Source organism: Antennarius striatus, chromosome 4 (assembly GCF_040054535.1).
Source record: "Antennarius striatus isolate MH-2024 chromosome 4, ASM4005453v1, whole genome shotgun sequence".
NCBI lineage: Eukaryota > Metazoa > Chordata > Actinopteri > Lophiiformes > Antennariidae > Antennarius > Antennarius striatus.
Window position 1 is genome coordinate 6,098,848 of NC_090779.1, and position 17,768 is coordinate 6,116,615.

A 17,768-nucleotide genomic window follows, 5' to 3' on the forward strand; every position below is an offset into this window, starting at 1 on the left:
GGCCACCTTAAAACAACAGGTTATCAGAAACTAAACTTCAGTCATAATCTACTCACCATCATGCTGATGGACAATCACATGGATTTTCTTAGTCCATAAAACATTTCTAGAGCTTCACAGAAAAAGAAGCTTGCAGCATCTTCAACTAAAGAACACGAGGAAGTGTTTTTTTAAAAACTTTTAAAAAATGAAATCAGAGCAATGACTCCATACAGTTCATATGGTGTCAGTAAAGACAATTTTTTAAATTGTTTTAAGCTGCAATCTTGAAGCTAATCTCACCCAATCTGACATTTCACCCATTTTTTTCCCCATCATCATAGGATTTTGTAGAAAATGACTGAATATTAATTTTGGGTCAAACTGTTCTTTGAAGTGTATTTACTGTGTATTGAAGTATTATGCAGTACCTGCTGCACTGAGTGAAAGGACGATGCATGAATGAATGCTGTTTTATAAGAGGTACTGGTGTTGACTGTCAGTGTTATGAACCCTGTTATAAGCATCTGTGACTCACACTGGCTTGTTCCAGGCTGCTGAAACTGTCTGTTTCAGAACAGCCAATCACATCGTCACATCATGAGACAGTTACTCCCCCCTGCAGACACGTCATCAAGTGTCTGACAGTGGTGGTGAGACTAGAGGACGTTCAGAGGAGAGCAGCCTGGAACATGCACGTCTACTCTAACCCTGAGAGTTACCTGTGAACTGTTGTTTCTTGTCAATGAGCAAAATGAATCACGTCACTGTAATTCTCATGGTTTTTGATGTTGCACTGATTCTTTATAGCACAATCTGCACCACAGAGATATGCAATGGAAATGCCAAAACAGTATTGGGTTTTTTTTAGCATTATTCCACACATTTTATTTTATGTTACGTACTGTCACTTGGATATTTATTTTGGATAATATGATTCACTGATTTCACTTTATACACGTAGGGCTCATTATTTCTGGTCGTAACCAACGTCATCATGCTATTAAACAGCAGCTGTCTTTATTTCATTTGAAGGTTTACTAATCAATGAAATTCAAGTGGAAAAATTGTAATACCAAACTAAATGTAATTACCAAGTCAAACTGAAGTTTTTCTCACTTGATTGTATTGGACTGCGAAATGGATTTTAAATTCCGTTGAGACTGAATTATTTATTTACTGTACTTAGTATTTACAAACTATTTTATTATTAAAAATTAGAAAAACCAAAAACAATGGGCCTTATTTATAACCATTTCAGACTGTTTTTTTATTTTATTTATCAGTGATGCACATATTTGATACAATAGGATTGACAAAATTCTATTCATGGTTCATTGTCAATATTTAAATTTATTTTCAATATGCATTTTTGCTAAAAATTTTTTTGTAATTTTTGATAACTGTTATTGTTATGTATTCCAGCTTCTAAATGATCCACACAGTAGATTTAAGTTGTAATCATTTTCTTTCATTGAGCAGAATTAGAGGTGTGTAGTTTTGTTGGAGCACCGACTTGTTTTTAGGAAGGTCTTCTTGAACTATTTTCTTGCCATCAGTATGCTGACTTCTAATTCTGAGCACTTTTTCTTTCCATTTTTTCCCCTCCACATCTCATTCATTTTATTTTCCCAAACCCATTTTTTCCCCAATTTGTTCACTTCATTTTGTTCAGTCTGTTTCAAGTTTCCAATGCTGCATCCTCTGATTGGCTGATTCCTGCCACCAGGGAAGGTGACAAAAGGCCGACTTCGGTCATTAGGTCTTGCAGTGTTGCTTTTGCATTGGCTGCCTCTGTAGCCCCGCCCCTTGATTCTAACTCATATTAACCAATCAACAACAAGAAGCCTGCATGAGTTCCATTGTTGGAGTTGGTAAAGGTGTTACGTGTAGCATCAAGATACATTGTGTAGAATTTCACATTAAATACAAGACTACAACCAGTTCCTTCATATTAACACGTACTGCTCGTGTTTTTCATTCTTTTGTTTGCAAGTCCATGACAAGACGGCTATGGTGCAATATTTGCACAAATGCTAGAATAAATTATTGACATACTTGACTTTTACGTTCTGTGTTGTGACATCATAACATAAAAATGCTGTCGATTTTTAATTAATAGTTGAATAAAGACTTTTGGCAGTGATTCACTGTGTGCTGCGTTTAAACCCCCCCACTGCTAGGTGGCAGTGTTGTAAATCATGTTCTTCTGTTTTGACACATCATCGTCCAAAAATAACAAAATCAAAGACACAAAAAAAAAAAAAAAGTGAGCACAGGTACATGTAAACACAAACATCAGAGGCCTATGTCATGATGTAGTGCACTGAAATATAATGGTGTATTTCATCAGGTATCATTGCCAGATTATTACCAAAACAGTTTTCTCATGCATACTGAAGTTACGATAAATTGTATTCGTCTTTGGCTTCTGATAGCAGATGTGGACAGATGTGGTAGGACATACTTTTAATTTTTTATTTTTTTTATTTTTAGGCAAACATTTTTCTGGATCAGACATGTAGTGGCGAACCAAAAACATAATGACACAGAGGAAATGCTACATTGATCACACTTAGCACCTTTTAAATGGTTCTTCTGTTTCTCAGTTTGGTGCTACAGTCCATAATTCAGACTAACCGTCATGCTGTGCTCCCTAAACTCTCTAACATCCACCTGAATGCCTTTTCTCTCTCGTGTATCGTCAGCAGCAGCATCCTCCCTTCTTTATATGTCAGAAACAAACATATCCATGTGTCTGCTCTGTCTGGTTCCCTCTGTTTCAGAAGGAGGCCCCCCCCCCTCAGAGCCCCTCTCCACTTCTCTCTCATGTCCCTAGACTTTGCTCAGGAGATCAGCAGCCCTGTAGCAGCTTTTTGCACACTGCCAAAAAAAAAAAGCAGCCTTCAAGCTTTATTTGTTTTCCATATTGATTACTGTAAAACTGCTTAATTTATTATATTTATAAGCTGTAAATATGTTGGAAAATAAATCAGTTTGATTACATAAATAATTTGCTTTGTGGTTTGTTGACAATCAGTCGAATAATTCCAATCAATTGATCCAAACTAATCCCACAGCACTTCCATAGAAAAATAACATCATCAAACAGCCTGTGAAGTCAAATCTTTTTACCACCCCACCCCCCCCCCCATGTTGAATCACGTCACCAACACAGATACTGTTCACAGCTTTGTTAACTCATCAAATAACATGTGCTCTGTAACAGTGGATGAGCAGCTGAACTAGTATTCAGGTTTGCTTCAGAGGTGAAGGAGCCGCGCGGCAGTGGGATCAAACAGCACCTCTATAGAAGCCTGTACTACAAAAGGAAAGACTTGATAAAAATCAGGCTACATGCAAATCTTAGATGTAATCCAAAAAAGAAAAAAATACATATATATATATATATTGAAACTGAACCTGATTGAACAACATGGAAATCAACCTGAACAGAAGTGAAGTGAATCCCTCCTCAGCCTCCTTGTGGGTTCTGTCTGTGGGTTTTTCCCTCTGTCCTTTCCTCTCACTGTGATATCTGTCTATCATTTGGTCAAGTCGTCTCTTATTTAGCCAAATCAAACTGAGTGTATTAAATGGTACAAATGAACACATATGAAATTAAAAAAAAAAAAAAAAAAAGGATTAGCCAACTGCTGTCATTGCAAATAAAGGTTGTATTGCGAGGCTTTCATATCTTTGCTGTGACCAAGTGGAATCCCCTCTGGAAACACTCTGTACTATGTTGACTTCATTACTCTGTGAGTACTGTTACCAACATTCATGTTTTTTTTTTATCCATGCTTGTGTTGCAACTAATTCTTCTGTGAAGTTAAAACTTGTTAACACCTTAGGCGCAATCAGAGAAACTTATCATCAGATTTATGAACGTTTTATTAGCGATCGTTTGCTCCCTAATATATATGTTTCTACCTGACAGCATTCGTTGTCATGTTACACTGATTTTTTTTTGGATTTTTTTTTTTAGATAACCAACGTAAGAAGTGCTAAACTGTTGTAAACTCTCCGTGAGGCGTTATGCATGAAACAATTTACATGCTAGTCATGTTTTTGCTGCCGTGTGGCTCTGTGTTAATTCCAGTTAAAACTTAATGCCCTCATACTGTTTCTGTTTGCAGGCAGGGAGTCCAGCTTGATGTCAGAGCAGCTGGATAAAGGTCAAAAACGAGTTCATGAGGACACTGAGATGACTGCTGAGGCTCACGGTGCTTCCTGTGTAGTCCGTCCTACAGCACAAGAAACGATTGGGGTCAATGGCCAAAGTCTGGACAGCACCAAAGGTCAGTGTGGCTCCCACGGTTCTGTGTGCACGGGTCCAATGGAGCACAGCTTTAACATGAGTGACCTAGAGGAAGTTATTCTTTGCTGTGCAGAACAAATGTCCACTTTTTATTTGGTATTCCCTGAGGGAGAATTTTAAAGTAGCTAAACTCTAATTCTTCAACCCTACAGATATTTTACTAATACATAGTTTTCTCTCATACTTGCCTGAATTTTTATTTCTGCTCAGTTGCTTCTTTCCTAAGTACAAAGTAAGTATTACGCTTGTCAAACATTTTGAGCGTCTTAGCACGTGAGCTAATATTTGCATGTCCTACTGATGTCCTGTGTCTATTTCTTGTATTTTTATGTACTATTTTGCAGAGTGTGGTGTTGTTTCACAAACATTTTTCTTGAATGAAGAAACTTGAGTTGCCCTCATGTCTACCAGACTGGTCATTTTGTCCTCCTTGTCTCATGTTGTTTTTGGTCTTTGTCTCTAATCTCTGCAGATCACTGCAGCACCAAACCGAACCATCGGTGGAAACGCAAGATCAGAGCGAGTGAGTACCTCAGATTTGTCGGTTTGCTGTTGGTTTCACTCGTAATTACGTAAATGCAGGTTAAAGTGAAGATGAAATTTAAATTTGCCACTATTCACATTGATGTTAAGTCTAAAAAAACTATTTTCCACTGTTGTCGGTTACATAACATCTTCAAATGTCAATGAAGCTCTTCCCTTCATGATGCACCATCCTACAGGATTAATTGCCAATTCATTTACTGTTGTGGTGAAACTGAAATTGACTTCAGTCACTCCCTGATGACTTTCACGGTCTCTACAAATTGCTTTATTTTAGACAGACCGGTCCTGTCCTCAAATGTTTCAAAAATCATATTTAATTCACTTTGGATGCCTCAGATTTACATTTGCATTTATTCTTTAATCAGTTTACTTAAAAAAATTAACATATGGTTGTATTTGTTAACATTAAAATAAATAAAGTCATGTTATATTGTAAGTCAATTAACCCCTGGGGGGGGGGTAATTAGAATTGTCCATTGCGAGCACAGATACCCACATGGCTGTAATGCAGCCAGTAGAAGCCTAGAGGTCAGTATTGTTCTCTGGAAACACACAACGCTCGAGACGAACTTGATTGAACGGGTTGCTGTTAGTTTTTGTCGAGTTCCAGTGATTCACAGATGAAACTCTGTCTTTGCTCACAGACATAATTTAAATTTGTGTCGGGAGACCAAGAAGACCACCCACAACGTTTTATGGGATCTGTCTTTAATCTGTCCTTAAGGTTGTGAATAACTAATGAACAAACAGACATCTGATTCCACAGGAGCCTGTTCCTGTCAAACAAGCAGCTAACGATGTGTTTTCTGCCCTTGAACAGCTTTCCCTCTTCTCTTCGTCAAAAAATTCCAGAAGAGCATACCGCTGGACAAAGACAGACCAGAGACTGTCCCTGAAGGAGACTCGGAGGAGAACTCCTCAGGAGAAACACCAAACGTGTGTTAAATGAAGTTTAATTTAGATTTATGCCACACACACACACGCACACACACACACACACACACCACGATCACACATGGACAGAATGGTTGGTACCAACTTGATATTAACCTTAAATACACAGATAAAAACATTCAAGAATGGTTTAGAGAAAAATTTAGCACTTCCTGAGGTGGTTTCTTCTTGAGGAGGGGGCCAAAATACTTGTTGACAGGTGCAGAAGCCTCACGGACAGTTACAGAAACCGATGTCTGAAAAGATTGTGCAAGAAAATATAAACTTAAAGGTACTATTGGTTTTGTCCGGGTCTGCAATCTGGTTAATGTTCAGTACATTTTTATTACTTTTATGAGTTTCAAGTTGTTTCAGTGACCATTGTGGGGTTTTCTCTTATTGAAAGACGGGTACCAACAACTTTGTTCATGTATATACTGTATACTGCAGTGCACCTAGACTGTTATTTTTTTTACTTGCAGTTATATAATGACAGGAAGAGCTACATTCTCTAGCTGAAAGAGCAAAGGCATTTTTGATAACCCAACTTTGTTCACTGACGTGATTCTTGTTGTCACAGACCTCAGAATGCAATGCCAATACATCAGCAGATACCCAGAATCCCTCAGGGGAATGTGAAAAGAGTGAAACGTTCTTGAAAACAACGTGCAAGTCTTCTAACCCGAAGAAACGCTTGATGATATCTCTACCTGATAAAGAGAAGCTTCTAAACTGGGACATGCTTGTCACAGAGGAAACTCCAAGTAACGCCAACAACACACATCAACAGGAAGACCAGGTGTTTGTTAGAACCTTAATACCAGTTGTTCTGGAGGAGAATAAGCCTGCGCATGAACATTTTTTTTCCCTGCTCTTTATCTCTCAATTCTCGTGCTTTCTGCAGTATAATGCAATAGTCCAATGAGAGTGATGTGAGCAAGATAAGAGGCGTTAATTCCACATTATGTTGACTACATATTTCCTGTCCTCTGATGTTTTATCAGGTACAAGCAGAGACAGAAGCAGATAAGCCTCAGACAGACTCGCGCCAAGATGAGGAACCATCCCAGAGCCAACCCTCGGCCTCAGCCCCCTCAGCCTTCCAGCTTATAGTCAACGCTTTCAGGAGGACGTTTAGTGTGACCGATCCGTCCAGCCGCTCCAGCGCTCCAGTCACAATGTTTGCATGAATTACTTTTTATTTTAAACACCACATTAAAGCTGCTTTAAGCAAAGATTTTTCTCTAAAAGTCTTTTCTTAAACTGCTACTGTTGTTTAGCTTTTCTGAAATGTATTCAAATTGAGTGAACTCACATTTTTTGACACCATGATTTGTAATCGCCAGGAGGACAGCATGTGACGGTCCCAACAAACCGAGGCCCTTGTCAGGGTTCAGTTTTAACTCCAACTTCGCCACAGTGGGTCAAGAGCAATCCAGAGATGTGAGAAAGGTCAGCAAGCATCAAGATCGATGGGCAGCTGGAGGGCCTGATCCGTGGGGGGCCGGGCGAGACCTGCCTTCTTTGTTGCAAGAGGTCTCCCTAAAGAGCCACAGAGACTCTGGAGGGGTGTTCTCTGATGACATGGCTTCGTTACCCCGAAGGAAGGTCAACTTGTTCTCATCCCTGAGGCTGAGAAAGAAGGAAGATCCAGAGATCGCAGTGAAGGACCAGGAGCTGCAGAAGGAAATCAGGACGATGCTCACCAACCTCAGAAACAAAGGTTAGTGCAATGTTTCCCAACCTTTTTGGGCTTGTGATCATCCTTAAGTCCATTTACACTCTATGGTAAATAGTCTCTTGTCAATAATCTGTTTGATTTCTATTTATGCTCATTGTTGGAGAGCTTTCAGATATATAAAAAAAGAAAAAGATTAAATGAGCCATACCACTGGGAATGTTTGGTTGTCATGACAGCAAAAATAGACAGACCACCTCTACGTCGTCTTTATGAGATACATCACCGTCCTTGTTGTTGAATCTATTGACTCTGCCATGAGTCCTCAGTTATGGCTGTATGAATTCTAACATTAAACATCCCATATTATGGACGGATGGAAGTAAGGAGGATTTGATGGATCGACCATTTGCGGCAGACCTTTCTGTGTTTGTGTGTACAGCTTTCATTAAGTGGCTACTTGGAGACAGAGCAACAAACTGGAAATGCAGTAATGAAATACTTGTAAAGTTGTAGATGTGAATGAAAATCGAATGCACTGCCTATGGCTGGTTAACGACTGCATAACAGTTCAGTGTTCTGACTGGCGTGCAGTCTTGTCTTAATCAGTTTCTTTTTTAGAAAGCGTTAACACCCTGAAACATATAAGTTTGTACATAAGAGTATTTAACAAACCTGGACGAAATACCAGCTTTTTTCAGAAGTTCTTGCTTCTGTAGTAGACAGGTTTTAGTTAGTTTATTGTCTCGTTATGTTTAAATATTGCACAAAACATGCCAATGAACCAGTGGGTAATGTCACAATGGGTGTCTATTATATTCTGTACAGTCTATGACTAACACATGCTCACACGCACTAACAAGCACTCCCTATGTGTTTTTCTGAAGCCTGGCACTATGAACAGTGGGCAGATGGTTTACCATCTTTTTCTGCTGGAATCAACTGCCTGCTGCCAGAAATCAAGACCCACTTATTGTGCAAACCACTATAATGTCCTCTTCTTCTCCTCCCTCCATGTTCAGGCTTTTGACTTGCATCTTTTTACACTCCAGCCATTCAGGGTAGTGCAACAAGCTGGAACCACGTTAATTTATTTCTATATTCAAGTGAGATGAAGACCAATAAGGTCAGTTTATCATGCTAGAAAGCTGTTGTCTGCTGCTTCTGAAAATGGTTTGTTCTTCCACCCAACAAAACCTGCGAACCTTCTAACCTTTAGTTTATGAATCATTAAAGTGTCAGATCTGACATCATTTCAGTTTTTTTTTTACCAGTTCTGAATTCGTACTGTGTGGATAATAATAGTATTTGTTTAATGTACTTACCGACTTGCAGTCCTGTCATAATCAGCTTTTTTTCAAAAGCACTTGTAACTTGTTTTTGCTTTTTTTATTTCAGCATCATCTCAACAGAATCTGGAAGAGTCCTCTTCTGGTGACGACGATGAAGACCTTACATTCAATCAGAAGGTTCATACAGAGGTGCAGAAAAAACCCCCCAGAAGAATGCAGGGAAATGATAGCTCTATGGTTCTTGCATGTGTTTATTATGGGTTTTTTTTAAAATGAGTCATACTTCCTGTCGTAGCGTCATCCGGAGAGAGAGAGGAGGAAACAGGAGAAGATGGTGGCTCAGCAAGCTAAACGAGAGCTGCTGAGGAGGCTCCACAGAGCTCAGGTAATCTTTTCTCAGGTGGCCTTCACTATTTATTTTAAATCAAACATTTTGTGAGGCACAGTTTTCCAAGGTCTTGTTTGAAAGCATGCCTCAGTTTAGCCTCAAAGAAAACATAAAATGCCCACAATCCATCTGAGAGCAGTGCTACAGGTGGTAATGACATATTTTAACACTTTTAATAATATAACATTAATAATATAACACTAATAATAATATTTAACTAACAACAAAGTGCTGCTGAAACTGTGAAATCCAGTGTTTGAATCATGGGTTTAAAAGGAAAGTTATAATTCTTTGTTTTTGATAAATTTAGGTTTAGTCTTTAAACAGTTTATTCTTAGTGACGCTCATTCAAAGAACATAAATAAATTCATCCACTTTACTGCATATAAAAATTACAATCTGCAGATATATCTTCTTTGTAGTGTCTGTGGTGAGACAAAAAGATGGATATCATCCTATCAAAAAGGAAAGACACAGTTTAAACTGGGCTCTTTTGAGGATGATCTATTACTTTATTTAAGCAACACAAGCTCCGTAAAAAAAATAATCTTTTCAGAGATATCAGGTTGTAAAATGAACAATGTACAATCAAAATTCTAAAACAAAAAAAAAGATTGATGTCAGTCTCATATCTGCACAGACATGACAGAGCAAACAGTAACAAAGATTCTTTTTTGATAAAGACGTCTTGAGAGCAGCCGCCGTTCGGATGGTTCACTTCCTGTCTGCTGAGGTTGCGTCTCCTAAATGGATAAGGCAATAGCAAAAATCAGAAGAATCTTTCCAGTGAATACTCTTTAAACTCATTTACGCTCTTCCAATGTAGATTCGCTGCGCCACCGTTGTGATCGTAATCTGTGATGTTTATTTTGAGAGTGTAATAACATGAGTTATTCTCCAAACATCCTGTAAGAAACAGTCAGACACACACAAAGACACAGGCAGACACAAGTTAACGTTCTACTGCAGGGGAGACACCGGCAAACCAGCGCGGTGTGCTCGGCTCTCTGTTGCTTGCAGTCTTTTGTTGAACAGTGAAGTAGGCTTATATAAACGTTTTGTTATATGTGAGTGGTTAATAAAGAAGAAACGATAAAGTCTGTAATTTTTCCATCAGTACACCAACTAATGCCCCAATGTGAATACTACAGCATTTTCAGTCGTTTCTGCCGATCTGTAATTTACAAAATGTACAGAAAAGAATTGTCAGGTTTCAGTTTAGTTTATTTGAAAGGGGACAATACAATTTCATAAAACACAGTAAGAATGGTGTTATGTTAACGGGGCCTAAGAAGCAAGATTTTCAGTGAACCATCTGTTTTTCAACCATCTCGGACTGAGCTGCTTTCAATCCTTAGTGTTAAAATGTCCATTTTACTTTGGTTTTGTACAGATTATACCACAAATAAACAAAAAAAATGTTTTTTCTGGACTTAAATGAACTCAATGAAGTAAGGAATTTTTAGAGGGACAGGAAATCGGGAAGTAAAAGAAAAGTATTCAGCAAAGTTAGAGAGTGAGAGCCAGGTTAGCTGGTTTTGGTAATACTGTAATACTAAAATAAGCATAGTTAAGATAAGTGACATTTGTCTCTAGACTACAATTCCCAAATATTTATTGAATATAATAGAATAGCAGAGTATAAAAATATGAATAGTTTTAGTTGTCTGGGATTTGAAATATTTATGGTTCATCTTTTTGACACCAGCACACTTACCAGTGAATAGAATATTGTTTGAAGGACTCAGTTTTGCACAATAACATCCAAAAACATTTTCCAAAGCTAAAGTCTTTGTTACCGTGACTATGTGGAACTACTTTTTGTGGAAATCATTGCCAACAAAAACCTATTGACGTTCTTTCCTGCGGATTATCTAGAAGGACTTTCTGGAAATGTAGATTTTTCAGCGGAACCTTCGATTAGCAAACACATGCAGAATTATTATGAATGCTATAAATTTATAAATAAAATGGACGGATTATCTAATTTGATCTTGTGTTATGTGATGTCTCTCACCAGGCCATCCAGAGACAACTGGAAGAGGTTGCAGAGAAACAGAAAGATGTTGAAGAGAGAGGGGTGGCCATAGAAAAGATCATTAGAGGAGAAACCGAGACAGGTACAGTATTGAACAACAATGAGACACATATTGTACAGCATACATACCTTAGGTCCTTAAGTGTGATGTCATTACTGCAACCACATGCTTCAGTGTAAGACAGCTCAGAGGAATTCCTCTATTAAAAGACCTTCTTTCTTTTGTATTGCTGCTCGCATGCTTCTCAGAACATGCAGAAAAAGAATTGCCTCGCATGCCTGCTTTGGTTAAAAGCCTCTGCATAGTGTTAATGGCTGTACTCTCAATGGACAGCGAGACTTCATTGTTCATCTTCAGTGCCGTGTTTGTATTCCAGTGAATAGCTAGGTTTTGTAGTGTTAAAGTAAAGCACATGGTCCGTGTGTGCTGATGTTTGTCTTCTTATAACTGCTTTTCATCAAATTCTCATTTCTTCTCACATTCATCCTCATGTCTCTCCTACCTTTACATTTGCTTCTCTTTACTTTCTCACTTTTCCTCCCACCAGAATCGTCTCTGACGGATGACAGCGACGAGGCCCAGCTCTACCAGTCCTGGTTTAAACTCGTTCTAGAGAAGAACAAATTGGCCCGTTATGAGTCTGAGCTCATGATCTTGTAAGTGACTGCATGAGATGAGATATTGATGAAACAAAAGAGATCATTTAACATCAGGCTTCTTTGCACCAGACAGCCCATGTTGTTTCCCTCTGAGAGCAAAATGCCTACAGTTGCTTTTATTTTTTTGTTTGTTTGTTTGTTTGCAATCACACCATTATGTTCAAGTGTGACATTAAACAAGGATTTATGTTTTGCCATATTTGTAAGGCTTCTGTTACAAGCTGTTGTTAACATAACCAGTTTTTGAAGACACCGTGCTGTATTTGATCATAGATACATAGATACATACTTCATTAATCCCGGAAGAAATTGCACATATCCACTGCTCAGACATACGTAATAAATAAATACTAGATAAACACCAGGAGAAAAAAGAAACACTGACAACACAGGACAGGACATACCACAAGACATTAACAGACATATACAACACTAACAGGACATATACTAAAGTACAAAGAGTATAAAATAAAATAAAGTGATAGTTAGCAGGAGGCCCACCTGGTGGGTACGGTACATTTGTCTTCCATGCAGTCGACTCATCACTTTATGCTATAGGTTTTCTTGTGCTTGGAGAGAACCATCTCCAAAGTGTGAGCTGACAATGTCTCTTTAAACTTAAGAATAACAAGAGTCATGTTTGAGATAAGGAAATTTACTTTACTCCATTTATGGTACGAATTTTTACACAACATGACTACATAGTTGATCGTGCCATCTGTTCAGTGCAATACAATTTTACTCTGACCTTTACAATAGAAGGAACAAAGATTTGTGTCTACAACGGGAATGAGTGTGTAGATTCATCAGATGTCAGGAGAAAACACAAACTGAGTCGGCTTTGCATCGACGTTGTACGTCATCAAGCAGCGTTCGCCACTCAAACCGATGTTTCCTCTGGACAGGAAACACATTGTTGTACTTCCTAGTTCCCACCAATGACTGTTGTTGAAATTTGTCCTTCCTCTTAGCGCTCAGGAACTTGAACTGGAGGACACCCAAAGCCGACTGCAGCAAGAGCTACGGCGCAGAATGGCAATAGAAGGTAAAGGTACAATACAAAAAAAAAAATCTTATATAAGAGTACATAAGAGTACATAATCTCCTCAGACTTTTCTCTCCTCCGTCTCACTCCAGACACAAAGAAGAGTGCCTCTGAGCTGCAGAGGGAACAGGAGATCCTGGCACAGCTCATGAGGACGGTGGAGAAACGGGACACCTTGGTGTCGGTGCTGGAGGAGCAGAGGCTGAGGGAGCGAGCTGAGGACCGAGATCTGGAGAGTCTTGCGCTTTCAGGGGGTTACGCGTTTCACTGGGCCCAGATGCAGGACAGCTAACAGCAGAAGCAGCTGGAGACGCGACAAAATACTGAGCACCTCGGAGTTGTAGAGTGGGATGGATAATAAAGAGTAGAAAAGCACTGAAAGGCTCTGCCTGACACTGACTTATTTAACCACGGTGAGATTTTACAGAACAGCTTGTGTCTGGTGTCGACTAATAAAACTGCAAATGTACTAAGATTTGTATGTGAGGGATGCGTACTGCGTGTCTTCTCTCTTAAGCGAGGCCTCGCGTCTCACTGCTGGTATGCTGAGCTCAGAGAGTCAGGAGGAATGGAAATGGAGCCTGAGCTAATTATTTCCTTCACAGCCATTAACATCTCTGCCATTAAGGTTATTTGACCTCCCTGTCAGACGTGTAATCTGTCATGGTCCAGGCTGACACCGACCTCAAACTGAATGTTCTTTATGTTCGACCACTCAGATAATGTAACTGCCCGATCAGCATCCTCTTTATGTGGGTGCTTGCCTTGTAGGTGGACCTGTTGTGATAGACTTCTGATCGTTGTAACACTGGAGAGCACATGGAACCATTCAGCATGCAGTTTTAATATTTTGCGCAGTGTGATTTGTTTTGCGTCATAAATCCGAAAACATTCTTTATTGAATTCACTGTACAACTGTGTGTCTGTGTGTGTGTGTGTGTTACCTCTCTTGTGCGTATTTTAATACTGTTATTGTTCTACTTGTACTTGTAACATAAAAAACACAGACAGGACAGAGAGAATTCCAAGTGCCATCATCAGCTCTAAAGATGTACCTCTGCATGTAATATAAATCAAGACTCAATCTGCGATGGTGATGTCACAACGTTTGCCGTGCCATCACTCACTGGGGTCAGAGATCTGACATGCCTGAAAGGTTTGATGCAAAGAAAACTGTTTTCTGCTGCTTTAACTGAGAGTGGATTTTCCACTACTGTCAGATGAACTGTGATTGTTTTGTTTTGGTGGTTTTTCATTCCTCATGAGAAGATGAGTAAAGTGTTTACATGATTTTTTAAAAAATTTATCCCAGGATAGGAAAACCAGAATTGTCTGGACTTTATATGTAATTGTTTGCCTATGTTGTGAGTTAATAGAGTAAATTCAGAATAAGTTATGTCTTCATGAAAAAAAAAAGTTATAAACCTGTTTGTGTTCTAGTTTTTAAGACGCTTCATGTTCTTAAATAGAAAAAAGATATTCAATAAAAGCTCATTTAAAACTTTGTCTATTATTATAATAGAAAACTCTTCAGTAAAACAATACAAAAAAATACCATTCTGCATTCAGATCTCATATGAATAAATCAATACCTATTGGTATTGACGTTTTTACCTTTCAAACATCTTCCTAGTTTCAAGTGTAGCCTGTAGGGGGGCCAGACCCAGAGCCTACGGCATCTGTCACCCCTAATGTTACTTTCCAGTAGTCTATTAAGTCAAGAATGATTTTGTTTCAACTTCTTTAGATCATTAGTCTGCATGCTAACCTCATTAACCTGGCTTCACAAGCAAACCAACAGAGTGGTTGGAAAGTTAAAGACAATTTCAGTGTCTTAACCATGAGGACTGGCCGCTATACTGTTACACTGTAGACAATATAAACACTATAGAGACAGCACCAATTCCAACACAATGGAATCAAGTCGTTTCAGTGATGCACCTGGACTAAAGGCAAACTGGGATCGATCTGAGGCCAGCAGCAATTAGTGGCTTCAATAATAATGTGTGAAATGTGTGAGCCACATTGTCCGGATGCTCCAGAACTATTACCCATATGAGGAAAGAATCCATTTCTCAAAAAATAAATAAAATGTTTTATATATATATATATATATATGTGTGTGTGTGTGTGTGTGTGTGTGTGTGTGTGTGTGTGTGTGTGTGTGTGTGTGTGTCCTTTACTGTGCAAACTCAGGACAGTATTGAGGACCTGCACAGATACTGACAGCTATACACCAGTAGGCTAAATCTGTATTGTGGTTTCCGTGTTCCTTCATTCAGCCAAAATACATTGTGATGGGATCCTTTCTTAAGTGTTTTGTTATTGAGTCAAGAAAAACCCTGACAACCTTCTAACCCTGCCACCATGACATTTTTTTATAGCCTTTGCTTATGGTTTAAGTGCAGCAGGTTTGATGAACATTAAATATCAAGCTGACATTTTTGCTGACGTGGTTAAACAGCACTTCAAAATGAGGTCAAATGAAAATTTATCAACATAGAATTCATATAATTATGTTATAAATAACACACTAACTCACATGTGTCAAACTCAAGGCCCGGAGGCCAAATGTGGCCCTCGAGAGCATAAATGTTCACAGAGTCTAAAAATAAATGTCAAAAGTGTGTTTTCACTAGAAACTACATTTCCCACAATGTAGTAGTTAAGCCCATTATAACTCTGACAATGTTATGTTATTTTTCTTTATTCGCTTGGATAATTTGATCCTTGATTGATGGAGTTTTATGGGTTTCATAACCTGACAAATTAAAAGAATTTATATTATAACAGAGCAACAATCAAACATTTTTTCTGTACAGTTGTAATGTTTGTGACTTGAATTCTATCTGTGCTGCTGCTTTGTGTTTTATGGTGATCTTCTTTTCCTTTCGGCTTTTCCCTTCAGGGGTCGCCACAGCGAATCAGTTGCCTCCATCTAACCCTGTCCTCTGTATCCTCTTCTCTCACACCAACTACCTTCATGTCCTCTTTCACTACATCCATAAACCTCCTCTTTGGTCTTCCTCTAGGCCTCCTACCTGGTAGCTTCCTTCTACCAATATATTCACTATCTCTCCTCTGGACATGTCCAAACCATCTCAGTCTGGCCTCTCAGACTTTATCTCCAAAACCTCTAACATGTGCTGTCCCTCTGATGTACTCATTCCTGATCCTATCCATCCTGGTCACTCTAGACCAGGACAGACAGAACCTCAGCATCTTCATCTCTGCTACCTCCAGCTCTGTCTCCTGTCTTTTCCTCAGTGACACTGTCTCTAGACCAAACAACATCGCTGGGCTCACCACAGTTTTGTACACCTTTCCTTTCATTTTAGCTGAAACTCTTCTATCACACATCACACCTGACACTTTCCTCCACCCGTTCCATCCTGCCTGTACACGCTTCTTCACCTCTTTTCCACACTCTCAATTGCTCCGGACTGTTGACCCTAAGTACTTAAAATCCTCCACCTTCTTGATCTCTTCTCCCTGTAACCTCACTCTTCCACTTGGGTCCCTCTCATTCACACACATGTACTCTGTCTTACTGCGGCTAACCTTCATTCCTCTCCTTTCCAGGACAAACCTCCACCTCTCTAGCTTCTCCTCCACCTGTTCCCTGCTCTCACTACAGATCACAATGTCATCTGCAAACATCATAGTCCATGGAGATTCCTGTCTAACCTCGTCTGTCAGCCTGTCCATCACCATAGCAACAAGAAGGGGCTCAGAGCTGATCCCTGATGCAGTCCCACCTCCACCTTGAACTCCTCTGTCACACCTACAGCACACCTCACCACTGTCTTACAGTCCTCATACATGTCCTGCACCACTCTAACATACTTCTCTGCCACTCCAGACTTCCTCATACAATACCACAGTTCCTCTCTGGGCACCCTGTCATAAGCTTTCTCCAGATCTACAAAAACACAATGCAGCTCCCTCTGGCCTTCTCTGTACTTCTCTATCAACATCCTCAAAGCAAATACTGCATCTGTAGTACTCTTTTTTGGCATGAAACCATACTGCTGCTCACAAATGCTCACTTCTGCCCTTAGTCTAGCTTCCACTACTCTCTCCCATAACTTCATTGTATGGCTCATCAGCTTTATTCCTCTGTAGTTGCCACAACTCTGCACATCTCCCTAGTTCTTAAAAATGGGCACCAGCACACTTCTCCTCCATTCCTCAGGCATCTTCTCACTATCTAAGATCCTGTTGAACAACCCAGTCAGAAACTCTACTGCCACCTCTCCTAGACACTTCCAAACCTCCACAGGTATATCATCAGTACCGACTGCCTTTCTACTCTTCATCCTCTTCAGTGCCCTCCTCACTTCATCCTGACTAATCTTTGCTACATCCTGGTCCACAACAGTCACCTCTTCTAGTCTTTGGTCTCTCTCATTTTCCTCATTCATCAACTCTTCAAAGTACCCTTCCCATCTTCCCATCAGACTACTGGTACCTGTTAATAGACTTCCATCTCTACCCTTAATCACCCTAACCTGCTGCACGTCCTTCCCATCTCTGTCTCTCTGTCTTGCCAGACAGAGAGACAGTCTCTCCCTCCTTACTGTCCAACCTAGCATACAAGTCATCATAAGCCCCTTGCTTGGCTTTTGCCACCTCTACCTTCACCTTACGCTGCATCTCCCTGTACTCCTGTCTACTCTCCTCAGTCCTCTCAGTGTCCCACTTCTTCTTCGCTAACCTCTTTCTCTGTATACACTCCTGTACCTCCTCATTCCACCACCAAGTCTCCTTATCTACATCCCTTCCAGATGACACACCAAGTACTCTCCTACCTGTCTCCCTGATCACATTAGCTGTAGTTTTCTAGTCATCTGGAAGCACCTCCTGACCACCCAGAGCCTGTCTTAAC

At 39.6% G+C, this 17,768-nt stretch overlaps 1 protein-coding gene across 6 annotated transcripts in view; it reads left to right on the forward strand.

Annotated features, from left to right (window-relative positions):
• LOC137594591 (F-actin-monooxygenase mical2b-like) overlaps positions 1–14,053 on the forward strand; it is a 48,253-nt gene extending 34,200 nt beyond the window's left edge. For 5 of the 6 annotated variants that reach the window (XM_068314188.1, XM_068314187.1, XM_068314191.1 and 2 more), the window contains 12 exons: positions 4,119–4,280; positions 4,773–4,823; positions 5,667–5,782; positions 6,360–6,578; positions 6,784–6,959; positions 7,126–7,502; positions 8,856–8,938; positions 9,045–9,134; positions 11,158–11,257; positions 11,724–11,832; positions 12,807–12,880; positions 12,973–14,053. In XM_068314188.1, the coding sequence (XP_068170289.1) occupies positions 4,119–4,280; positions 4,773–4,823; positions 5,667–5,782; positions 6,360–6,578; positions 6,784–6,959; positions 7,126–7,502; positions 8,856–8,938; positions 9,045–9,134; positions 11,158–11,257; positions 11,724–11,832; positions 12,807–12,880; positions 12,973–13,172 (1,757 nt within the window). In that variant the 3' untranslated portion in view covers positions 13,173–14,053. The remainder of the gene's footprint in view (positions 1–4,118; positions 4,281–4,772; positions 4,824–5,666; positions 5,783–6,359; positions 6,579–6,783; positions 6,960–7,125; positions 7,503–8,855; positions 8,939–9,044; positions 9,135–11,157; positions 11,258–11,723; positions 11,833–12,806; positions 12,881–12,972) is intronic. The other variant, XM_068314190.1, reaches the window with a different exon arrangement.
• The last annotated feature ends 3,715 nt before the right edge of the window (positions 14,054–17,768 follow it).